The sequence below is a fragment of the Salmo trutta genome, chromosome 3 (assembly GCF_901001165.1).
Source record: "Salmo trutta chromosome 3, fSalTru1.1, whole genome shotgun sequence".
NCBI lineage: Eukaryota > Metazoa > Chordata > Actinopteri > Salmoniformes > Salmonidae > Salmo > Salmo trutta.
The window spans coordinates 31,418,692-31,442,660 of NC_042959.1; the positions used below are offsets into that span (position 1 = coordinate 31,418,692).

Below are 23,969 nucleotides of genomic sequence, written 5' to 3' on the forward strand. Positions count from 1 at the left end.
ATGTCCACCTACTTTTGTATATATAGTGTATGTTCCGGGATTCATCCGATGGCATTGAGCTAAAGGCTAGAGCCGCTTTCAAGGAGCAGGACACTAACCCGGACACTTATAAGAAATCCCGTTACGCCCTCCAACGAACCATCAAACAGGTAAAGTGTCAATACAGGACTAAAATCTAATCCTACTACACCGACTCTGACGGTCGTCAGATGTGGCAGGGCTTGCAAATTATCACAGATTACAAAGGGAAACCCAGCCACGAGCTTCCCAGTGATACAAGCGTACCAGACGAGTTAAATGAATTCTGTGCTCACTTTGAGGCAAGCAACACTGAAACATGCGTAAGAGCACCAGCTGTTCTGGATCACGCTCTCCCCATGGCAAGCTGTACCAACGCACCAAGTCTGGAACCAACTGAACCCTAAACAGCTTCTACCCCAAGCCATAAGACTTCTCAACATGACTGCTAAATAGCTAATCAAATGGCTACCCGGACTACCTGCATTGACCCTTTTTGGCACTAACACTCTTACACTGACTCTACCCACATACTCATACTTACACTGACACCCCAACACACACATATACACACACACACAATAAATACGCCAACACACATATAATGCACACACATGCATACTGAAGCCACACACACACTTTCACACTCACCACATACAGTACGCTGCTGATACTGTATATTATCTATCCTATTGCCTAGTCACTTTACCCCTACCTACACTGTACAAAACATTAAGAACACCTTCCTAATACAATACCCCCCCCCCCCCCCATGCCTTCCGAACAGCCTCAATTCATCAGGTCATGGATTCTACAAGGTGTCGAAAGCGTTCCACATGGATGCTGGCTCATTTTGACTCCAATGCTTCCCACTGTTGTGTCAAGTTGGCTGGATGTCCTTTGGATGGTGGACCATTCTTTATACACATGGGAAACTGTTGAGCGTGAAAAATCCAGCAGCATTGCAGTTCTTGACACAAACCGATGTGCCTGGCACATACTACCATACCCCGTTCAAAGGCACTTAAATCTTATGTCTTCCCCATTCAGCCTCTGAATGGCACACACACACAATCCATGTCTCAGTTGTCTCGAGGCTTACAAATCCTTCTTTAAACGGTCGCCTCCCCTTCATCTACACTGATTGAAGTGGATTTAACAAGTGATGTCAATAAGGGATCATAGCTTTCACCTCTATTAACCTGGTCAGTCTATGTCATGGAAAGATAAGTGTCCTTAATGTTTTGTACACTCAGTGGTAATGTACTGTACATAGCTACCACAATTACTTAATTATTTTTGATTCATTACTCACTATGTATTTATTCCTTGTCACTTTTTTTATTTTGTATCTTTAACTCTGCAAAGGACTCTGTAAGTAAGCATTTCACTGTCAGTCTACACCTGTCGTCAACGAAGCATGCGAGAAATAAAATTAGTTTGCATCTGAATCTATTAAGAATAATAGAATTTAATACATTTACTACTGACATTAAATCGTTCCACTTTCACCCCCCCCTCCCCTCAGCTCACCAATCGTATTTTGGTTTGTTATAAATACCCTCATTGGTGGTGACTGGCCAGAGTCCAATGAAAAATAGGCCAACATTATAGACATACACGTTAGTGCCTGTCTGCGTAACACACAGCAGAGCATCATCCGCATTCTCTCTCTCCCACTGCGCTAGGATATATCATCAGAATCGTAGCGTCACGGTATTCTCATGCGCCTGGGTTCCGGGAGTGTTCGTCGTTGGTTAAATAGGAGCAGCTGTCTGCTAGTCCTGTGGGTAGGGATGGTGTGAAAGCCTCTGTTTGGACTTGATGTATGAGAGGAAGTGATAATAGAGTACTTACCTGCGGAGCCAAAGACGCACTTGAGGGATTTCACTAACCTGCAGACAAATTACGAAATGTTCTCGCTCTCTTCAACTGCGTCACGATTTTGTATCACTCAACAGACTGTGAAAGGAAAACGTTGGAGATGCATGTGACTGTCGACAAAGATGACAGGTTCAAAGGATATTATTTTCAACTAGTTAGGGGTGTTGTATTCGAGGTAACCAATGGTCCTGTTGTTCTATAGTGGCGTGCTGTTGTCTAGGCTCCTAGGCTGTGTATTAACTGAGTAACAGTGGTGTCTCCTATGTACACATACAGTCATTGACCTCATGACATTATTCAGGCCCACAGTAACCTCTCTGGCCCCTGGATTACGGAGTGTGGCTCCAAATCTCTGTTCCTCTGCTCAGATAGTGAGGATGGCAGAATAATCCTCCTAGGTAGGACTCCTTCTCTCTGTTTCAGTTCATACTATTAAGGAACCAGTGCTATCTAACCTCAGAGGGGCTTTTCTGATGGGCATGACAACAGGAATCTCCTCAGCACTGCTACGTTCAAGTACAAGGTTAACACTCCCACAATGATTATCTGGTCCACACTGGACTGGGATGTTAGGCTTTTCCCTGGTGTCCCCTGAAGACTGTCCTCCGCCAGGGTTGAGGGTTGGATTGCCTAGTTAAATAAAGGTTACATTTCCGGTGCCACCCAATACGCATGCACGCATGACTGTAAGTCGCTTTGGATAAAAGCGTCTGCAAAATGGCATATATCACAAACAAACATCAATATTGGGTATCAAGACAGAGCTAAACAAGTGTACACTTCACTTCCTCCCCAGCAAAACTATTAGTATTACTCCATCTGACAGGTGTGATACAGTATATGACTTCTCATGGACTTTGAGTCAGGGAGCAGAGAGCAGCAGAGAGCAGTTACTCAGCGGACACCTCGTCACAACCTGTGCTGTGCGCAAGGTGACTGAGCTAGTAGCCTGCTTTTCAGCCTCCTCTTGACGACGAGAGGCCTGTGAGCTCAAAAATGCATTATATTTATGACAGGAAGTAATATCTTGCCTGGCATTGGGCAAATAGGAAATTTATAGAGAAATGGCCCAAACCAAAGAACAAAACCCTCCTCAACCAGAAGGCTATATGCCTATAAACAACAACAAATGGTGGGGATCTCTTTATCACCATGCAAAGGTCAAGGGCCATGTCATTTGCCAATGAATTCACTCCAGAGAACCACCATGATACAGGACAACATTTGGCAATATGTATGTTTTTAAGGTATTTTCGCACAATGTTTTCTGAGCTTATTTGTCTTTTGTCCAGACTGATGTTACTGGTCGTACTTTCAAGGTATATTTTTAGTGTTCAATGTTTTTTTTGTCTAATTGTAGACGTTAACTAAAAACAAATTAATGATGAAAGAATGATGTGTTGAAAAAACATACAGTACCAGTCAAAAGTTTGGACACCTACTCATTCAAGGGTTGTTATTTATTTTTACTATTTTCTTTATTGTACAATAATATTGAAGACATCAAAATTATGAAATAATACATGGAATCATGTAGTAACCAAAAATAGTGTTAAACAAATCAAAAAATTATAGATTTTTTAAAGTAGCCACACTTTGCCATGATGACAGCAAGTCTTGCCAATATATCCTCCAAACACTGGCTTTGAGGGCATAATCCCTTTTATTCAACGGGCTTCAAAAAGAAAAGAGGACCAAGGCACTCTTCATATAATTAATTAAAATGCCTTTATTAGTATGGCATGTTCAATAGAAACAATGTTTTTAAAAAACCGACGCGTTTCGGCTGCATGGCCTTCATCAGGGTGTACAAAGAAATAATGCAATGTTCTCTGTTTAACAGCTTTTCCAATTAACCCTAATTAGAAGGGGGAGTGGTTAAAATTGATTGGACACACCTAGTAAGCAATAGTATACACACTTTAAAGTGAAATGCTGTAGCTATGTTATCATAAAAATGTAACTCCAAACTAGAAGTATCAGAACACTTAGAAAGGTAGTTCTAACCTTAAATATGTTTGGGCGAAGTGTCAAGAATAAGAAAGCAATACATTCCATAGTACACTAGAACACAGCAAAACATGAACAACAAGAGTCTAAACATAGCTAAGGGCAATTGAGCAAAAATATCCACTAGATGACAGCAAATGTACCCATCACAACCCTACAGGAAGGGTGAGAAATCCATATCTTCATTTAAACCCGGGTATTTAGTGGCCTGTAGTTTGTAAATCCAAAAACTTTCCATTTGGTTTAACTGTTTAAGGCGGTCCCCTTTTCTAATAGAGGCCGGGATATGATCAATACCCATAGCTTGTAGGGAGGCAGGGTTGCCATGGTGTAAGGACTTGTAGTGCCTTGCCATGGGGTAGTCTTCATTGCCTACCCGTATGGCGTACTTGTGTTCCGCTAGGCGATCTTGAAGGCGTCTCTTTGTCCGTCCAATGTAGAACACCTTTCACTGTGGACATTCCAATCTATAGATGACATGAGTGGTTTTGCAGTTAATGAAATGCTTGACGTAATACTCCATTTTGGAAGCTGTATCAACGAAATACTTTTTCTGTGCAATATTTCTGCAATGGTTGCACTGGTTACATTTAAAAGAGCCCTTGGGTTTGTGGCCAAGCCAAGTTTTTTGAGAGTCACCCGGAAGATAACTGTGGACTAATTTGTCCTTTAGGGTAGGACATCTCTTAAAGCTTATGACTGGTGGCTCAGGAAAGACTTGGCATAGTAGCGTATCACTTTGGATGATTCCCCAATTATTTTTAATGATTCTTTTAATGTTCTCTGATTCAGTGCTGTATTTTGTAACAAAATACACTCTCTCTGATGCATCACGAGGCACTCCCCTTCGCAACAAGTTCTCTCTGTCAAGTAATCCAGCCCTTATACCTGCATCTTTCAGGACCTGGACGCTGTAGCCCCGATTCAAGTAATGATTCTCCAATTCAGCAGATTTGACAACATACTCTGTTTCCTGATCGCAAATTCTGCGGACTCTTTGGAATTGGCCATATGGAATATTCTCTTTTAGCCTTTTGGGGTGAAAGCTGTCTGCCCTCAGAATGGTATTCCCATCTGTAGGCTTCCTAAAGATTGATGTGTGCAAACAACCTTTGTCATTTTTACTGATGTCGAGGTCCAAAAAATGTATGTTATCCTTGCTATACTCCATAGTTAGTTTGATGTTAGGGTTAATGCTGTTAAGGTATTGGTGGAAGGTTACCAACATATTCAAATAATGATTGACATATTTTTATAAAAACATTTATTTTAATGAATTTATTCATACTATTTCATCCTTCCAGGAGATATAGTCCCAACACAAATCTAAGTGTCACGCCCTGACCTGAGAGAGCCGTTTTTCTCTGTTTAGTTAGGTCAGGGTGTGATATGGGGTGGGCATTCTATGTATTTATATTTCTATGTTTTGGCCAGGTATGGTTTCCAATCAGAGGCAGCTGTCTATCGTTGTCTCTGATTGGGAACCATACTTAGGCAGCCCTTTTCCCTCCTTAAGTTGTGGGATCTTATTTTCGTACTGCTCTGTAAAGCCTGCAAGACGTGATGGTTGTTTACCATTGTTTATTATTTTGTTTAAGTGTTCTGAGTTAAAATAAATATCAAGATGAACACTTACCATGCTGCACCTTGGTCTACTCCTTTGGACAACTGTAACACTAAGGTTGCTTTCATTCTGTGGATTCGGTTACCAGACATTCGACCCAGTCCTTAAGTCTATTCGTTCTGTATGTATGGACGTGACCCAGTTGTTCGCTCTAAATGTCCATTGCCATACTGGCTGGCAAAGTTCTTATCCCTTACTTGCCTGGTAGCCAACAACGGCCAACTTAGTCACGTCAGACAGTGCAGACAGAATAACAGCAAAGTAGCTGCATTTGCATTTGTTTATGCTGTTTTCTAGTTACATTTATTTGGATACATCCATAACAATGAGCTTATGTTTCGGGATTTTGCCTGGAATAGAAAATGTGCTCCCGTCAGAACACTGTTCAGAGGAGCTAGCCAACAACACAGTTAACTCAATCACTTCAAACTGAAGCTGGAAAGACAGCAAACTAGCTGCATTTTGTTTAGTTGTATTTGTTTTCTAGTGACATTTATTTGTATATATCCATTAAAATGATGCAAGCTGATTCAGGATTTCGACTGGCTGAGAAAAGCTGCCTGCCTGTCTATCTTGTCCCGACTCATTACTATGGGACAGCTGGAGATCAAACTTCAATATTGGAACAATGTTGCAAATGTCAGAGAGACAAACAGCAAGGTTTATACAAATCTCCGCTGTTGAAAACCAAATGCTAGTCTAAAATAAATTAGAGATAATGTCTAGATGCTTTTTACAGTGGAGATCAAGTTTGTAAATTACCTGGCTGGGCTGATGAGACAGTGGATTGGCGCAGTCAGATGGAACAGTGAATAGGCATGTCAACGTCATAGCTTTAGCCAGTGGTAACTTGTGGAATAGACACCGGCTGGAATGTGGTTTTAACCAATCAGCATTCAGGATTAGACCCCGTTGTATAACAAGCTTTATAATCACAGTCGATGTTCACATAATAATAATGAATTTTCCATGACCACATCCACAAATTGTGGAAAACAAACATTCTTTCCCATTGGCCCCCGGTGTAAAAGAGGCAACTTTGTTGTTAATGTTATGTGTGTGGAAAACATTTAATCACAGGTAAGATATTTAACTTGTTTAGTATAGTCCGTTTGTAACTCCACTCACTATTTATAGCCGTATAGTCCGTTTCTTTGTGTTGTTGGTCTTGGCTAGCTTAATGTTGCGGTTGGTAGCCAGTCTGTAGCCTGTCGGTAGCACTTACTCACGTGGCTGCTAGCACCGTCATCAAAAGGGGCATGAATATTTAAAAAAATTCTAAGTAGTGAGAAAGCTCGAGAGCAGGCAATGTTGAAAAATAATCTTTAGACAGGTTGTACTTTTCTTAAATGTAGTTTTGTCATTGACTAAAACAAGCAAACAACAAGGAAAGTGCATTAGAATTTGTTTTATTTTTTGCTGTGAACCAATGGGGTAACTTAGGTAACCACAAGCTGTTTTCCCCACAAGGGGTCAGAGCTGCAACTTTCTACCTAATTTTATTTTATTTAACTAGGCAAGCCAGTTAAGAACACATTTTTATTTTCAATGACAGCCTAGGAACAGTGGGCCAACTGCCTTGTTCAGGGGCGGAACTACAAATTTTTACCTTGTCAGCTCGGGGATTCGAACCTTTTGGTTACTGGTCCAACGCTCTAACCACTAGCCTACCTGCCGCCCCTAATACTGACTGGGAATATAGTTTATGAAGTAGGAATGGTAGCAAACAGCTGTGTTGAAGCCATCAAAGTTGAGCCGTCTGCACATGTCAATATTGGGGTGGTATTTATAGCTGAAACAGATCAAGAGCAGCGGTGAGCAGTAGTTCAAAATGTATAAATGGTTTCAAAAATATGTATACAAGCACACTATTCCAGACCAGTATGCACGTTTTAAAGGTTAAATGGCGTTTCTAGTTCAATGATTGAAGACTAGTTATGATGAGAATTTTTACCATTCAAGTCTATGGCCATTGGGATTTCCGCAAATATGGTTGTAGTGTGAAAAGTAGTATCAACAATATTTTTATCTAGCAACCTGACCAGTGCTAGTCTAAACGTTTTACACTTGTTCTGGTGATGGTAGCGTTTACGGTTTTGGTTCCAGAGTAATAATAATAAGTATGAACAGTTTCTGAGGTTGTAGTTTGATTTCAGCAAGCACATTTTACTAGATTGCATTATTTAACATTTGGCAGGGTCTATAATGGCCAGTTAGTGCTCTTACTCCCTCCTAGAGGCAGAAAGGGGAGTGCAGTTTGGCAGCTACAGCCGGTAGAAGCCAACTTCAAATGTCTTGACAAATTTGAGAATAAGCGAGTTCTCAAATTTCTACTTCGTGACAAGTTAAAAGGGCCAGTTTTTTTGTTACAAGACATGTTGCGTAGTAAGTTTATCATACAGTTCGGGATTTTGAGTCGGGAGTTGTCGACTTGATTATCACACATTGATCCTGTCTAGGATAACTTTGCATGTGTTAAATACGGGGTGAACGCTGACTTTTACTGTTTCTATTTCCATTTTCCCATCTTCTACCGCCAAGGCTACAATTAACTGTCAACATAAGGTAAGGACGACGTTTCTAAAGAATGTTCTTATCTAACTCAGTGGCAATACAAAACACTCACACTTCACAAAAAAATGGCACTATAATTACATGGTAATTAATTTGGATAATCTATTACAGCTATTGGCTGCGCAACTTTACTAAACTCCAATGGAAATCATAAAGTTAGATGCAGTTAAGTTGTTTGCAAATCTTAAACATTGAAAACAAGCAACATGTAGTCTCACATGCTTTGATAGGCTACAGTTATCTTTGTTCTGAAATCAACATTTCAAATTGTACACAGTCACATTACCATGGCTTTTGGCAATGTGATAGTCTACTAATAATTTTGCGCGTCGTTATTGGCCCAGAGAGGAATGTAAGGGTTAACGACGGCGAAGATACACCAGCAATAACAAACATGTGGTACCATAATCCTGTTAGTTAATCCTCAATCATAAGAAGATATATTGTGGATTTATAAACTAGTAATGATGGTTTCAGAGCTGAGCGTTTCTTTGTATGTGGTCTTTGTACCAACGAGTGCCAATTCACATGTCTGTTACGTAAAATAGTTGCTTCCAGGGACTACAGATTAAAAAACTACCTAGCTAAATCTGGTGGAATGGTATGTTGTACATTGTCCGTGACAAATAAACGAATAAATAAACTTTTCGTGTAATTGTCCACTATTTTAAATGATTATTAATGTCATTTTTTTCGTTGCATCTGTTGCCAAATGACTGATGAAATGAATCAACGACCAACTACACAACTAAAGGTAATTATAACTTCACGGGACTCAAACATGGTAGGCTAATGCGAATAACGCTGCAGCCAATTAGAATTACGCATGCAATGCCATCTCTCCTTCGCAGTATTTCCCCCAGATATCGACTTGTACACTAGGCCTATTGGTTTGCATTCCACTGCGCATCTGTCAGCGCAGCAAAACTTTAGAAAGGTGTTTAAAACACCCCTTTTGGAAAGGAATGACATATTGAAGCATATTCAAGCAGCCGTTCATATTGATCCGTTAGCATCTGGAACATCTGAATGTTTACGTATCCACTTAAGACAATTTTGTAGGCAAGTGCGCTGACATTCGTTGTCAATTCAACAGTTTTTGCCTCGCCATCTCGTGCATCCAGGTGAGTTATTTCCTTTAGTGGCTTGGGACTTGCTCCAGTTTCCGTGGACTGCGATTTATGGGCTATATGCTTGCTTGGACTACTTGAAACACTTTTGACTATATATATAATACTGTAAATTGTCTGATTTAGCTGGTCTGTAACATTATGTATGTCAACGATATTTGATATAAAGAGCGTCTTTTGGGACTGTTTCGGTAATTGGCACTTGTGCGTAAAGGTTATTTACTTTATTAGTCACTGAATTCTTTCAAAGTGTACAGATGATTCGAATAGGAAACGGCTAACCATAATATCATATAATGCATTTACATCGTGAAAATTGGTTTGTCCATATGTAGGTAAAACAAAAAAAATAGCACGCTTATTTTGGCTATTGGTTTCCTTAAGACTGTTTTATAAGTAAACACTAACCTACAACAAGCAAACAATTTAGTAATAGATGGTGCTTGTCAATGCTGCGTAATCTGCTGCCCGGCAGCTCTTCTTGATTCTACAGTAGGCTACTTGACGCCTAGGTCACAGCGCTCCTCACGCTCCCCATCCAACGCGCGCGTTTAGAGCAACGGTGTATCGAAGTGGATTTAGAAACAATTGATTTTCATGCCCAAAATGCATGTATTTTATTAAACGTATAGAGCTAAACGTAGCATCACCGACTGTCCATGTGTGTTAGGGATGGAATACAGCGCTCACTTTGTGGATCCTGTTGATCTGTGTGCTATATTTTCCAGCGTGTGAAATGCCTTGGAAGAGCTCGTGTGGAATAGAATAGTCACCATAGGCTTCAAGAAAACCTGGTTGCGTCAGTTGTAGTGGATGGCATTTGCGGATACCCCATGTGGAGACGTTTGCTCCTTTGATGTAATCTTAATTTGATGCACTTTCCGTTTTTCTTTGACGTCGACTGACACGCGCATGGAAGCCCTGCTCTTATTTTCCTAGTTTTTTTTTTCAGTTCCTTTGACACAACCGAGAGGGTCGTGATTATTGCATGCAACATAGCGGGATTCATGTTGGAAGCGTTTTTCTTTATCAATGTGCATTGATGTAGCAGAAAACGTGGAGGAGATAAGGTAAGACAAACTCGATTCAGACGCTTTTATGGTGGTGATGGTCCATGGATACCAAGGCGTTTCTTCACCAATTTTTCAGATGCGCTTTGTGAACTCAATTGTTTAGGCTATGTGAGTAAAATGTATCAATTACTGGATATATCCATTGACAGCCGGCGTCATACATGGAACCATACGGCCCCACAGGTTTGCTTTGTTTGTAGTCCTCTCTTGATACAACTTAAAATCAAAATAAAACCTTAAAGACTAATTGCACTGTTTTCTAATTGTCTAACAGAACCCTTATCTCAGCACCTGGTACCCTTGGAAAGGATTTCATTGAAGAAATTGTCTGCAAGCGATTAAAACGATTTCCATTCTTGTCTAAATCGGGAATTACACATCCAAACTGGGATCTATGAGCGGAAAAGTGGCGAAGCCAAAAGAAGATAAGGATGCTTCCAAGGGTAAGAGGCAAGCCTTGCAACGCACAGATTGCTGCTCCTAAATCACTGGTTTAAAGCGACCGTGCGCTCATTCATCTCCCACACATCCTCTGCTCGCCCTTTGAGATTTCTGAAAACAATAGTAGGCCAGCTACTGAATGGCGCGGCATATGTGGCTTGCTGGTGTTATTTCAGACTCAACCAGTAGCCATCTAGAATTAGCACATGTTATAACCTGCTTATAACCTAATGATTACGCAAGTAGTGTATCACATTTATTGGTTTCATTATTTAAACAATAAATATCTGCAGATATTAAATGAAGTAATACAAAACCAAGAACCATAATGAAACTCAAACAATGTAGTGCATTTTAATGAGCATTGGTAAACCTACATGAATATTGGTCGTGCTGTCGCTTTAATGTGAAGGCAGTGAACAACAATGTCACTGGCATCCGTTTGAAATCCCCCCTGTTCTTGCTTGCATCTTTTTACGTGGGTTTGCATTTGCCCAGCTTTCAACATCATATTCTAATCACACACAGGGGAGTTCTACGCTAATATGACGTGGGCACACCATTTGTTTTGGTAGCTCGTGCGCTAATGACCCATTGCGTAAAAAATTAGCCTCTGCACGTCTCTAGAAAAGCCTCGCTTTGTGTCGGGATGTAAACTGGCGAGCCATTGCCATGGAGACAAAGGGAGGCAAGGTTGCCAGAGAAACCTCAACGAGATTACTCGATGTGCGCGCTCTACACCGAGGTTGTCCACGACAGTTTGGGGGCTGGCATGCACAGGCTTTCATCCCTTTGTTTTGATGATTGCGTATTTTTGTCAATTGAAGCAATCAATGGCAAGGCAACCCATCAAAACAGAATGTATCCAACAGCATACTGGAAACTGACAAAGAGGCAGCCAATGTGGAGTCATATTCAATTACAAAATAATTTATTCAGGATTCATCTGCTTTATATTTGTACTGTAGGCTATGTTGAATTTATTAATAGCCTATGATTCCATTGAAAGGAATGTTTGTTTTGATTATGTGCTTATTGAAAGTTGATCATGATTAAAACCAATATTATATTTGAATTATAACCACCAGCTTCCCTGGTTGTCATGTTTCCTGCTTTATTTGGTAAATACTGGGCTATTCGCCCTAAACAAATGAATAGGGCTCAGTCTGCTGACCTCACATATATTGTTGGTTTAATGCATGTCTAATAGACTATATTCCAAACATGTTATTCTGTGACATTTCTCCAGGGCCAACAGTAAGAGTGTGGACCTTTTTCTTTGTCCTCCAATAATTGTTTTCCTTTTTTTATTCAGACCATTGCTTTATCACTTGCCTGGTAAATTGGACTTGCAGCCTAATGCAGTTGACTTGTGCATGCTTTCACTTATTGAGATGTTCTCACCTCAAGTTACCATTGCACTTTCCAGACCCCAAGGTCTGGGTTGAACCCCCCCACACACAGTATCCTTGTCATAATACAGCATTATACAGTACCAGTCAAAAATTTGGACACACCTACTCATTCCAGGGTTTTTCGTTATTGTTACTATTTTCTACATTGTAAAATAGTAGTGAAGACAAACTATGAAATAAAACATATGGAATCATGTAGTAACCAAAAAAGTGTTCAACAAATCAAAATATATTTTATAATTGAGATTCTTCAAAGTAGCCACCCTTTGCCTTGATGACAGCTTTGCACACTCTTGGTATTCTCTCAACCAGCTTCGTGAGGTAGTCACCTGGAATGTTTCAATTAACAGGTGTGCCTTGTTAAAAGTTAATTTGTGGAATTTCTTTCCTTAATGTGTTTGAGCCAATCAGTTGTGCTGTGACAAGGTAGGGGTAGTATACAGAAGATAGCTCTATTTGGTAAAAGACCAAGTCCATATTATGGCAAGAACGGCTCAAATAACCAAAGAGAAACAACAGCCATCATTACTTTAAGACATGAAGGTCAGTCAATACGGAAGATTTCAAGAACTTTGAAAGTTTCTTCAAGTGCAGTCGCGCAAAAACCATCAAGCGCTATGATGAAACTGACTTTCATGGAGACCGCCACAGGAAAGGAAGACCCAGACTTACCTCTGCTGCAGAGGATAAGTACATTAGAGTTAACTGCACCTCAGATTGTAGCCCAAATAAATGCTTCACAGAGTTCAAGTAACAGACACATCACAACGTCAACTGTTCAGAGGAGACTGTGTGAATCAGGCCTTTGTGGTCGAATTGCTGCAAAGAAACCACTGCTAAAGGACAGCAATAAGAAGAACAGGCTTGGGCCAAGAAACATGAGCAATGGACATTAGATCGGTGGAAATCTGTCCTTTGGTCTGATGAGTCCAAATTTGAGATTGTTGGTTCTAACCGCCATGTCTTTGTGAGACGCAGAGTAGGTGAATGGATGAACTCCGCATGTGTGGTTCCCACCGTGAAGCATGGAGGAGGAGGTGTGATGGTGTGGGAATGCTTTGCTGTTGACACTGTCAGTGATTTATTTAGAATTCAAGGCACACTTAACCAGCATGGCTACCACAGCATTCTGCAGCGATACACCATCCCGTCTGTTTAACTATCATTGGTTTTTCAACAGGACAATGACCCAACACACCTCCAGGCTGTGTAAGGGCTATTTGACCAATAAGGAGTGATGGAGTGCTGTATCAGATGAGCTGACCTCAACCAAATTTAAATGGTTTGGGATGAGTTGGATCGCAGAGTGAAGGAAAAGCAGCCAACAAGTGCTCAGCATATGTGGGAACCTCTTCAAGACTGTTGGAAAAACATTCCTCATGAAGCTGGTTGAGAGAATGTCAAGAGTGTGCAAAGCTGTCATGAAGGCAAAATGGTGGCTAGTTTGAAGAATCTAAAATATATTTTGATTTGTTTTACACTTTTTTGGGGTACTACATGATTCCGTATGTGTTATTTCATCATTTTGATGTCTTCACTATTATTCTACAATGTAGAAAATAGTAAAAATAAAGAAAAACCCTTGAATGAGTAGGTGTGTCCCAAAGTTTGACTGGTACTGTACATCAGAAGTGGTTAGATCAACTCAAGTTTTAATCAACTTAATTTTATTTTAGCCTCAGACACTAACCAGCACCTACAGAGGAAGTGAACGATCCACCATGCATATAGCACTATGTATAAGAGATGTCAATAATAGGCCATATGACCATCACTTTTTATTAACTGTCTTTGGAGTTAAGCTTTGCATCAATTCCACTGCTCTTTTTAAGAACAATAAGGGATTGAGGAAGGGAGTTAATAAACCCTGGAAATAATGGAATGAAGTTCCAGGCCTAGATTTAAGCCCTACGCTAGGGCAGTTAGACAAAATGTTAGCACATCTCACCAAACTCTTTGACCGTGGATGTTTTTTAAGGATTCAATTCAATCCGTAGCGCTGAAGATCCGCGTTATAGCGCGATTGAAATGGAATGGTAATTTCTGAATGAGCCCACGTAGGCAGTGTTTACCGTTAATGCGGGAACGTTGCCTTTTACATTTAAATTGTGCTATAACGCGGATCTTAGCGCTACGGATTAAATCGAGCCCCAATGCGCTCTGTTCCCATTAAAAAGGGAGTATGTGTGTGAGTAGCAGGACAGTAACAGAATAGAGGGATAAGAAGAAATGCTATCTATTCTCTGTGCGTTGGCTCACTCAGTGAAAGGTCATGCTTCACAAGACAGGAGTACATCCTGTGCTATTACACGTGATTTACAGAATGGTAGCGAGAGAAAACCATGTCTTAGGCAGGGATAAAGCCTCCCTCCAATATTAAGGCAGGCAAATCAGTTAGTGAGCTTCCCCGCGCCCTGGTGAGCCTGAGTTGTCCGGACAGAGTGGTGTATCGAAGAGTACTCGCTATCCCGGCCTCAACCCCAGGATCCCAGAGCCTGGCAAATCAACGGGATCAATGCTTGTTTACATAAAGTCGTTATGTTGACATTTCTCGTCTCTCTTTTCTAGTTTTTGACTATGAAGCCTCTTGTTATTGTATGTGTTGTGGGTTTTCGAATATTCTTTTACAGAATGAACTTATCAAACATGGCATCCCCTTTAACATAGTGCTCTCTCTCTCCCAGACTTCTTTGTGGCCTGCTTTTATGTAGACTCTCAGACCTCTTTTGTTGTCTCTGTCAGTGCCTCTTTAACGGCATAAACCGAGCAGTAGGCATAAGTCTTGCATATTTGCCGCCATATTAATTCAGCCCAGGGCAGCCACGTTGGCCAATCAATAGATATCCAGAGTTTGGAGTCACTGCTTCATGAATCACAAAGGAGCCAGCTCTCCCCTGCTCTGCTGTGACACCTGCTCTAATCTCATTGGCTAAACAACACGCTGCCTACAGTATCATTACCATCTTTTGATCTAGTAGCTGGCTGGCTCTCTCGGAAGCCGACTTAAATAGGATGGGGTCGGTTTCAGCAAAGACAAAGGAGGAGATTAGAATAGTGCTAAAGAGGTTTGTTATCTTTTACACAAAATCGCCATGCTGGGGATATACTGTTAGCTTAACACTGCGGTTGGGTGATGATATGGAGCTAACTCACTAACTAGTCGCTGAGAAGTGACAAGTGATTCTTGCGTACAGTAGGCTATACCATTCCGTCAAGCTAAAATAGTTAGACTTGATCTTATGTCACTCACTTCTAAAGTAGTTATTTACCCCGCAATCGTTAAAGAGGGAAAAAGTGCTTTTCTATGTGATTTGGCGGACAGCTGCAGTGGAAAATCACCACAAAGTGGAAAACCTCAGAAATGTAAGTGGAAAGTTTGTAAGTCTCTACGGGATGTGTTGGATTTTGAATGATATTGCAAGTAGAGTATAGTTTGACTGTACGCCGCTGAATGAACCAGGCAGTGTCACGACTTCCACCGAAGTCAGTCCCTTTCCTTGTTCAGGCGGTGTTCGGAGTGAGGGAGACGCGGCGTTGGACCATTACGCAGAGTTCACCCGCCGCTTTCGCATTGGACCAGCTGGTGGACCTGTCCATCCAGCTGGACAACCTGCTGGCCACCCACGGACGTCCGGATTGGGGCCCGTCAGTTCCATCCCCCAGCACCTCCGCTCCGACGCCCATGGAGCTGGGAGGTGCTGCGCTTAGGGCAACCATAGGAGGGGCCATTCCCTGCACCATCTGTGGCCGCAGAGGGCACACTGCTGGTCGGTGCTGGGGAGGATCCTATCCTACCACTATCGTGTCACCCCAGGTGAGTCGGCACCAGGCTCACCCAGAGCCCCCTGTTGCTCACATGTATGTGTTTATTCAATTTCCTGAGTTTTTCCCGCATTCCCAGCATAAGGCGCTCGTAGATTCAGGCGCAGCTGGGAATTTTATTGACCGTTCATTTGCTCATAGTTTAGGGATCCCCCTTGTTCCTGTAGATATGCCCTTCCCTGTGCACGCCCTAGATAGTCGACCATTAGGGTCAGGGCTGATTAGGGAGGCCACCGCTCCACTAAGCATGGTTACGCAGGAGGGTCACAAGGAGAGAATCAGTCTCTTCCTTATTGATTCTCCTGCGTTTCCCATGGTGCTGGGCCTACCCTGGTTGGCCTGTCATGACCCCACTATTTCGTGGCAACAGAGGGCTCTCAAGGGGTGGTCACGAGAGTGCTCAGGGAGGTGTGTGTGAGTTCCCATCGGTGCGACTACGGTGGAAAGTCCAGACCAGGTCTCCACCGTGCGCATCCTCTCAGAATATGCCGATTTATCTCTCGCCTTCTGTAAGAAGAAGGCGACTCAATTACTACCCCATCGACGGGAGGATTGTGCGATAAATCTCCTGGTAGACGCAGCACTTCCCATAAGTCACGTGTATCCTCTGTCACAGGAGGAGACGGCGGCTATGGAAACATATGTCTCCGAATCCTTGGGGCAGGGATACATTCGGCCCTCCACTTCACCTGCCTCCTCAAGTTTATTTTTTGTGAAGAAGAAGGATGGAGGTCTGCGCCCGTGTATTGACTATCAGGGTATCAATCAGATCACAGTGAGGTACAGCTACCCGCTGCCTCTCATCGCCAGTGCGATCGAATCAATGCACGGGGCGCGCTTCTTCACAAAATTGGATCTCAGGAGCGCTTACAACCTGGTGCGTATCCAGGAGGGGGACGAGTGGAAGACGGCATTTAGTACCACCTCAGCGGACAATGAGTACCTCGTCATGCCGTACGGGTTGATGAATGCTCCATCAGTCTTCCAGGCCTTTGTTGATGAGATTTTCCAGGACCTGCACAGGCAAGGTGTAGTGGTGTTTATCGATGACATTCTGATATACTCCGCTACACACAACGAGCATGTGTCCCTGGTGCGCAGGGTGCTTGGTCGACTGTTGGAGCATGACCTGTACGTCAAGGCTGAGAAATGTCTGTTCTTCCAACAGTCCGTCTCCTTCCTAGGGTACCGCATTTCCACTTCAGGCGTGGAGATGGAGAGTGACCGCATTTCAGCCGTGCGTAATTGGCCGACTCCCACCACGGTAAAGGAAGTGCAGCGGTTTCTAGGGTTTGCCAACTACTACCGGAGGTTTATTCGGGGTTTTGGTCAGGTAGCGGTCCCCCCCTCACTGCTGAAGGGGGGACCGGTGCGACTGCAGTGGTTGGCTGAGGCGGACAGGGTCACCTGAAGGCTCTGTTTACCTCAGCTCCCGTGCTGGCTCATCTGGATCCCTCTTTGGCGTTCATAGTGGAGGTGGACGCGTCCGAGGCTGGGATAGGAGCCGTGCTCTCTCAGCACTCGGGCACGCCACCAAAGCTCCGCCCCTGTGCTTTCTTTTCGAAGAAGCTATGATGTGGGGGACCGGGAGCTGTTGGCTGTTGTCAAGGCTGTGAAGGCGTGGAGCCATTGGCTTGAGGGGGCTAAACACCCTTTCCTCATCTGGACCGACTACCGCAATCTGGAGTACATCCGGGCGGCAAGGAGACTGAACCCTCGTCAGGCAAGGTGGGCCATGTTCTTTACCTGTTTTGTTTTCACTCTGTCATACAGACCAAGTTCACAGAACGCTAAGGCAGACGCACTGTCCCGGATGTATGACACAAAGGAGCGGTCCATGGATCACACTCCCATACTTCCGGCCTCTTGCCTGGTGGCACCGGTGGTGTGGGAGCTGGATGCGGACATCGAGCAGGTGTTACGCACAGAGCCCACTCCCCCTCAGTGTCCAGCTGGGCGCCGGTACGTTCCGTCTGCTCTCCGCGACGTCTGATCTATTGGGCTCACACGTCACCCTCCTCTGGTCATCCTGGCATCGGTCGGACAATGCGTTGCCTTAGTGGGAAGTACTGGTGGTCCACCTTGGCCAAGGACGTGAGGTTTTATGTTTCCTCCTGCTCGGTGTGCGCTACCCAACCCACAACGGTTACAACCCCTACACAACGGTCACAACAGTTACAACCCCTACCCGTTCCACAACGGCCATGGTCGCACCTGTCGGTGGACTTCTTGACGGATCTTCCTCCCTCACAGGGCAACACCACGATCCTGGTCGTTGTGGATAAGTTTTCTAAGTCCTGCCATCTCCTCCCTTTGCCCGGTCTCCCTACGGCCCTACAGAGTGTGGAGGCCCTGTTCACTCATGTCTTCCGGCACTACGGGGTGCCTGAGGACATAGTCTCTGATTGGGGTCCCCAGTTCACGGCCAGGGTCTGGAGAGCGTTCATGGAACGTCTGGGGGTCTCGGTCAGCCTCACCTCAGGTTTTCACCCCGAGAGTAACGGGCAGGTGGAGAGAGTAAACCAGGATGTGGGTAGGTTTCTGCGGTCATATTGCCAGGACCGGCCGGGGGAGTGGGCGGCAATCATCCCTTGGGCAGAGATGGCCCAAAACTCACTCCGCCACTCCTCCACTAACCTCTCCCCCTTCCAGTGCGTACTGGGGTATCAGCCGGTTCTGTCACCTTGGCATCAGAGCCAGATCAAAGCTCCTGCGGTGGACGAATGGTTTAAGCGCTCGGAGGAGACCTGGGATGCCGCCCATGAGCACCTGCAATGGGCCGTGAGGCGGCAGAAGGCGAGCGCCGACCGCCACCGCAGTGAGGCTCCGCCCCCTCTGGACATCGAGGGGGCCCCGGCGTATGCTGTTCGAGCCATCCTGGACTCGAGGCGTCGGGCGAGGGGCCTTCAGTACCTCGTGGAGTGGGAGGGGTACGGTCCGGAGGAGAGATGCTGGGTGCCGGTGGAGAACGTCTTGGACCCTTCGTTGCTGCGGGAGTTTCACCGTCTCCACCCGGATCGCCCTGCGCCTCGTCCTCCGGGTCGTCCCCGAGGTCGGTGTCGGCGCGCTGCTGGAGCCGCGCGTCAAGGGGGGGTACTGTCACGACTTCCGCCGAAGTCGGTCCCTCTCCTTGTTTGGGTGGTGATCGGCGGTCGACGTCACCGGCCTTCTAGCCAGTCTTACACAACTGGTTTCAATCCCCCAATTACTTGTTCATTATTTAACCCTCTGTTCCCCCATGTTTGTTTGTGAGTAATTGTTTATTGTATTGCGGTCCGTATTTGTGGCCTGGTATTTTTACTACGTGTATTGTTATATTATTGAGTAAAATTGCTTTCATTACTCATATCTGCTGTCCTGCGCCTGACTCATTGCGCCACGCCGCCCTGAGATGTTTGGGAATGTTAGGGGTCCTGTCTCTCCAGCTCCTTGCTCTGCCCGTCGTGCCCGGACAGTGTGGGCACTGACGGACAGCCTCGCTAGCTGGCAAGGCACTGTAAGTGGTGCTTTTCTGTCTGTCTATCTGTCTGTCTCTGTCCTGCTTTGTCCTCAGCCCTTAGAGGAGTGGAACACCATTCAGCACCCAAATGTAGGCTTCAGTATCCACAAGGCATATAGACTTGGGTGTTGTGTGAGTTGGCACATGTGATTAATAAAGTGTCATGGTCCTTCGGTGAAGTGATTTGTCAACATTACCATTTCCAGGAATTTTTCTTCATTTAGTAAAGCTGCCTTGACTGACCTGGTTGGTTTCAGTCAATTCATTCCAGTAAACATCCATGGGTGCAAGGCCTTACCACGCAGTGTGTGTCATCCCCAAAACAATGACACCAAAAAGGTACTAAGTAGAGTAGATCTAGCTCCCCTGTCATTTCATCATTGTGTGGCCGGGGTCAGTGACCTGCCGTTAAAATCCCCTAAATACCTGGCTGCTATGATGCGTCAGCCAATCAGGTCGGTGCCAATCCTGAAAGCTGTGTGTTTTATGAGGTGAATGGGTTTGTATAAAGCTCTTCCTCATTCCCTCTCATTCTCCTTCTCTCTTTTCTCTATTCATCCTGACCCCTGACATCACGGTCTACCGTTGCTCCCTTGGTACACATCTAAATCGGCCACATCTTTTGGCTGCCTCTGTGTTCATCGGTATGCTTTCATCCTCATTCAAGAAAGGGCCAGGAGTGAAAACACAGCCTCGCTTCTCACCTTCATCATTCATTCATTCCCAGATATTGAAATGCTCACACAGCGCCAATGGGCAGGATTTGAGAGTATGTAGGTGTTGATTTGACTCAAATTAGATGTAGTGATGAACTGTAGGGGGATTGTAGCAAATCAGGCTTGAAAGGGTACTTAAGTGATTATCCGTAAAGATGGCTTTGGCTGGAAGTTGTTTATTCATGTCATGACTGATATTTATTTATTATTTCTAAACCCTGGTTCTCTTATCAAAGTAATGGCTGAAAGGATCACAGGACCTCTTTCATGTAGGTGTGGGATTATGTATCGATTCGGAATGTTTGGATTACAGCGGACAATTACCTCTTTTAAACAGAGGCAGGATATTCTAATATTTCCGAGTACATGCCCCTACGTGTGTTTATGCATTTTGGTTGGTGTCAAATTTGTATTGTTTTCATAGAGGCCGTACTGACATATAAGATAAATATGCAATAGGCTACATAGGTTACTGCCCATTCACATGAAACCCCCTATTCCACAAAGGCTACTCCATAGTGGGACTGTGATACGGACAGGCAAGACATGGCCATGTCCCCCATTTAGAAAAAGCTGTTTGTTTTCCTGACTGGCCTATTAGGACTACATCTAGCACACTATCCACGTCAGCAAGAAATTGGCCACTCATGGCTAGCTTTATTTATGATTGTGCCACAGGAGCTATCTTGACGAAAGAGAGCCTTGTATGCTTTCTCTGCTTTCCACCAGACAGGAATGAACCATAGTACATCACACAGAGTGAAATATTACCTGAGTAATACCTCTGCCAGGTGTATGACAATCCTCATAATCTCAAAGTTTTTATAGAAGGCAATGCGATAGGAACAGAGGGGGGGATCAGCCAATCAGAGCCACTGTGAGGATGGAGTTAGGAGCTCAGCTGTCCGACAGATAGAGTAGATGTGTGTCAGAGCTGACTCATTTAGCTGTAACCCTTTAAGCAACACCGAGCCACAGCCATCAGTTTAAGCCCTTTAAATGAGACGGAGCACAGGGAGCCACAGCCATTAGTTTAACCCCTTTAAATCAGATGGAGCACAGGGAGCCACAGCCATCAGTTTAAAACCTTTAAATGAGACGGAGCACAGGGAGCCACAGCCATTAGTTTAACCCCTTTAAATCAGATGGAGCACAGGGAGCCACAGCCATCAGTTTAACCCCTTTAAATGAGACGGAGCACAGGGAGCCACAGCCATTAGTTTAACCCCTTTAAATCAAATGGAGCACAGGGAGCCACAGCCATCAGTTTAAAACCTTTAAATGAGACCGAGTACAGGGAGCCACAGCCATCAGTTTAACCCCTTTAAATGAGACGGAGCACAGGGAGCCACAGCCATCAGTTTAACCCCTTTAAATGAGACGGAGCACAGGGAGCCACAGCCATCAGTTTAACCCCTTTAAATGAGACGGAGCACAGGGAGCCACAGCCATCAGTTTAACCCCTTTAAATGAGACGGAGCACAGGGAGCCAGAGCCATCAGTTTAACCCCTTTAAATGAGACGGAGCACAGGGAGCCACAGCCATCAGTTTAACCCCTTTAAATGAGACGGAGCACAGGGAGCCACAGCCCTTAGTTTAACCCCTTTAAATGAGATGGAGCACAGGGAGCCACAGCCATTAGTTTAACCCCTTTAAATGAGACGGAGCACAGGGAGCCAGAGCCATCAGTTTAACCCCTTTAAATGAGACGGAGCACAGGGAGCCACAGCCATCAGTTTAACCCCTTTAAATGAGACGGAGCACAGGGAGCCACAGCCCTTAGTTTAACCCCTTTAAATGAGATGGAGCACAGGGAGCCACAGCCATTAGTTTAACCCCTTTAAATGAGACGGAGCACAGGGAGCCACAGCCCTTAGTTTAACCCCTTTAAATGAGACGGAGCACAGGGAGCCACAGCCATTAGTTTGAGTGTTAAGAGCGGACCCAGTGACAACGTGACACAGATAGTGACACACAGGGTCCACAGGGAGCAGGTGGCTGGCTGCTGATGTGTCGCCGTTATCGACAGAGGACAGGGAAGAAGGACCAAGGGGACAGTATGAGAGGCACAGCTGAATTACAAGTGGTGTTCAAAGCTTTAGATGGACAAGACAAAGAAATGTAATCAGTTTCAATGTACAGTATGTAGTAGATAGAGAGTTGTCCTATCCTACACTAACAAGAATTTGAGATATACAGTATCAGCTGAATGAGAGATAATTGTATGTGAAAGGCAAAGGTCCTCTTAGCTAGATTTTTAAGAATCTTTCCCTCTGGCAGGCTTTAGTTCCTGATCAATATACAGTACAAGCTGTGTTCAATATAAGTTTCCCCTCCCTCACATGCCTGACTCAACTTTCGATTCCAGTTTTTCTACAGTCAAAAGACTACAACAGCCAGAAGGTTGTTGACAAGCAAGGCAACTGTGATTGCAGTTGTTTAACATAGCAGTCAACCTATTTCCTAAAAGTTTTGTTTCATTTGTGTGCTAATTGAGCAGCATTGCTGAGTGAGCCAGTTGGGGGAGAGCTACTACAACGCTCCGCAGTTTGCAGCCATTTCGCCAACGCAGCTGGCTACTCCACATCCGTGTGCGGCGTCATTTTTTGGGACAGCTGGGACACTTTTTTCCGGCTATGAACCCAGCATGAACTGGCAGGAATTTGCCCATAGGTTGTTGCGTTGGCTTATCTAAGCAAGGAAACATGACCATAGTGTGAATTTTTTATTTTTTATTGCAGCTGCTTCACTATTCTATGCCTTTATGTCCAACTAGGTACTGGCACGGGACATCTCTGGTGAGGCAGTGATTTGTTGTCAGTTGAGGGGTAAAGTGAGGCCACAGAAGCAATTATCAGAAGGTCAAAGGTCACTAAGCAGCCTCAGGCAGTGGAAGAGAACTGGGCGCTAGCCTAGCCTGTTGGAGCTGAATCACAACCACACTGCACTGCATCATTTCAGATATTCAAAAAAGGACCATTTCAGTTTCTCATTTCAGCCACCATTTCAGTCTCATTTCAGTGACTTCTTCCGTCTCGGAACATCATCCTCAGTGCTGGTGCCGGTTTCCTGACTCCTGTCCACATGATATCAAGGTCTAGAAGTCATGTAGTGTAAAAGGCTTTTCCGGCCCCGGTGGATGGATGCTCCATTTTAAACCAGGAAGCCGGAGGATTAATAGATAGTCCGGACACACACTAATTATAGTTGGATTAAGGCGAGGTAAGAATGGGAGGCAATAAGGCTGGGGCCAGTGGTAATAAACAGAACAGTGGGCTGTAGGCTGGAGAATAATAAATCAGGGCTTGAGCAGGGCTTGAGGGAAGAGCAAAGCAGCGTAGTGTGGGACAGAGTGCTATACTGTAGTTGAGTGTGGTCGCCTCTGGCTTTGATGTGGCTGAGATTAGCATTAGCGTAGTTAGCTTTAGTGTTTACATAAGCATTAGCATAGCTGTGGCTATAAAGCCTGAGCTGGCCAAAGACTCTTTGGCTCTGATTAGCCTGGTGTGCGCTAACCCGAGTGACAGGCTGCCATCTCCTTGCCACTAACCCACCGCCTGGGCTGGGGATGTTATAATGGGATTATTTTCTTCCCGCTTCCCTTGTCCAGCAGCTCATTTAACCAGCGCATTGAAACCAGTGCTGGGCCTCCTCGCGTCAGCTTTCAGCAGCCCACAGCCTACGCCAAGTTCCCGGGACGAAGACAACACAACCTAAATTTATACCATTAGCACTTGGCATGCCTTAAAACACATTTTCAAG

General features: G+C 44.4%; 1 protein-coding gene across 4 annotated transcripts in view; it reads left to right on the forward strand.

The window, feature by feature from the left end:
• Positions 1–9,097: 9,097 nt before the first annotated feature.
• LOC115172837 (fibroblast growth factor 13) overlaps positions 9,098–23,969 on the forward strand; it is a 194,864-nt gene continuing 179,992 nt past the window's right edge. For 2 of the 4 annotated variants that reach the window (XM_029730635.1, XM_029730664.1), the window contains exons 1-2: positions 9,754–10,310; positions 10,588–10,756. In XM_029730635.1, coding sequence (XP_029586495.1) covers positions 10,708–10,756 — 49 coding nt within the window. In that variant the 5' untranslated portion in view covers positions 9,754–10,310; positions 10,588–10,707. Of the gene's footprint in view, positions 9,235–9,753; positions 10,311–10,587; positions 10,757–23,969 lie in introns of those variants that run through there. The other 2 variants (XM_029730658.1, XM_029730643.1) reach the window with 2 other exon arrangements.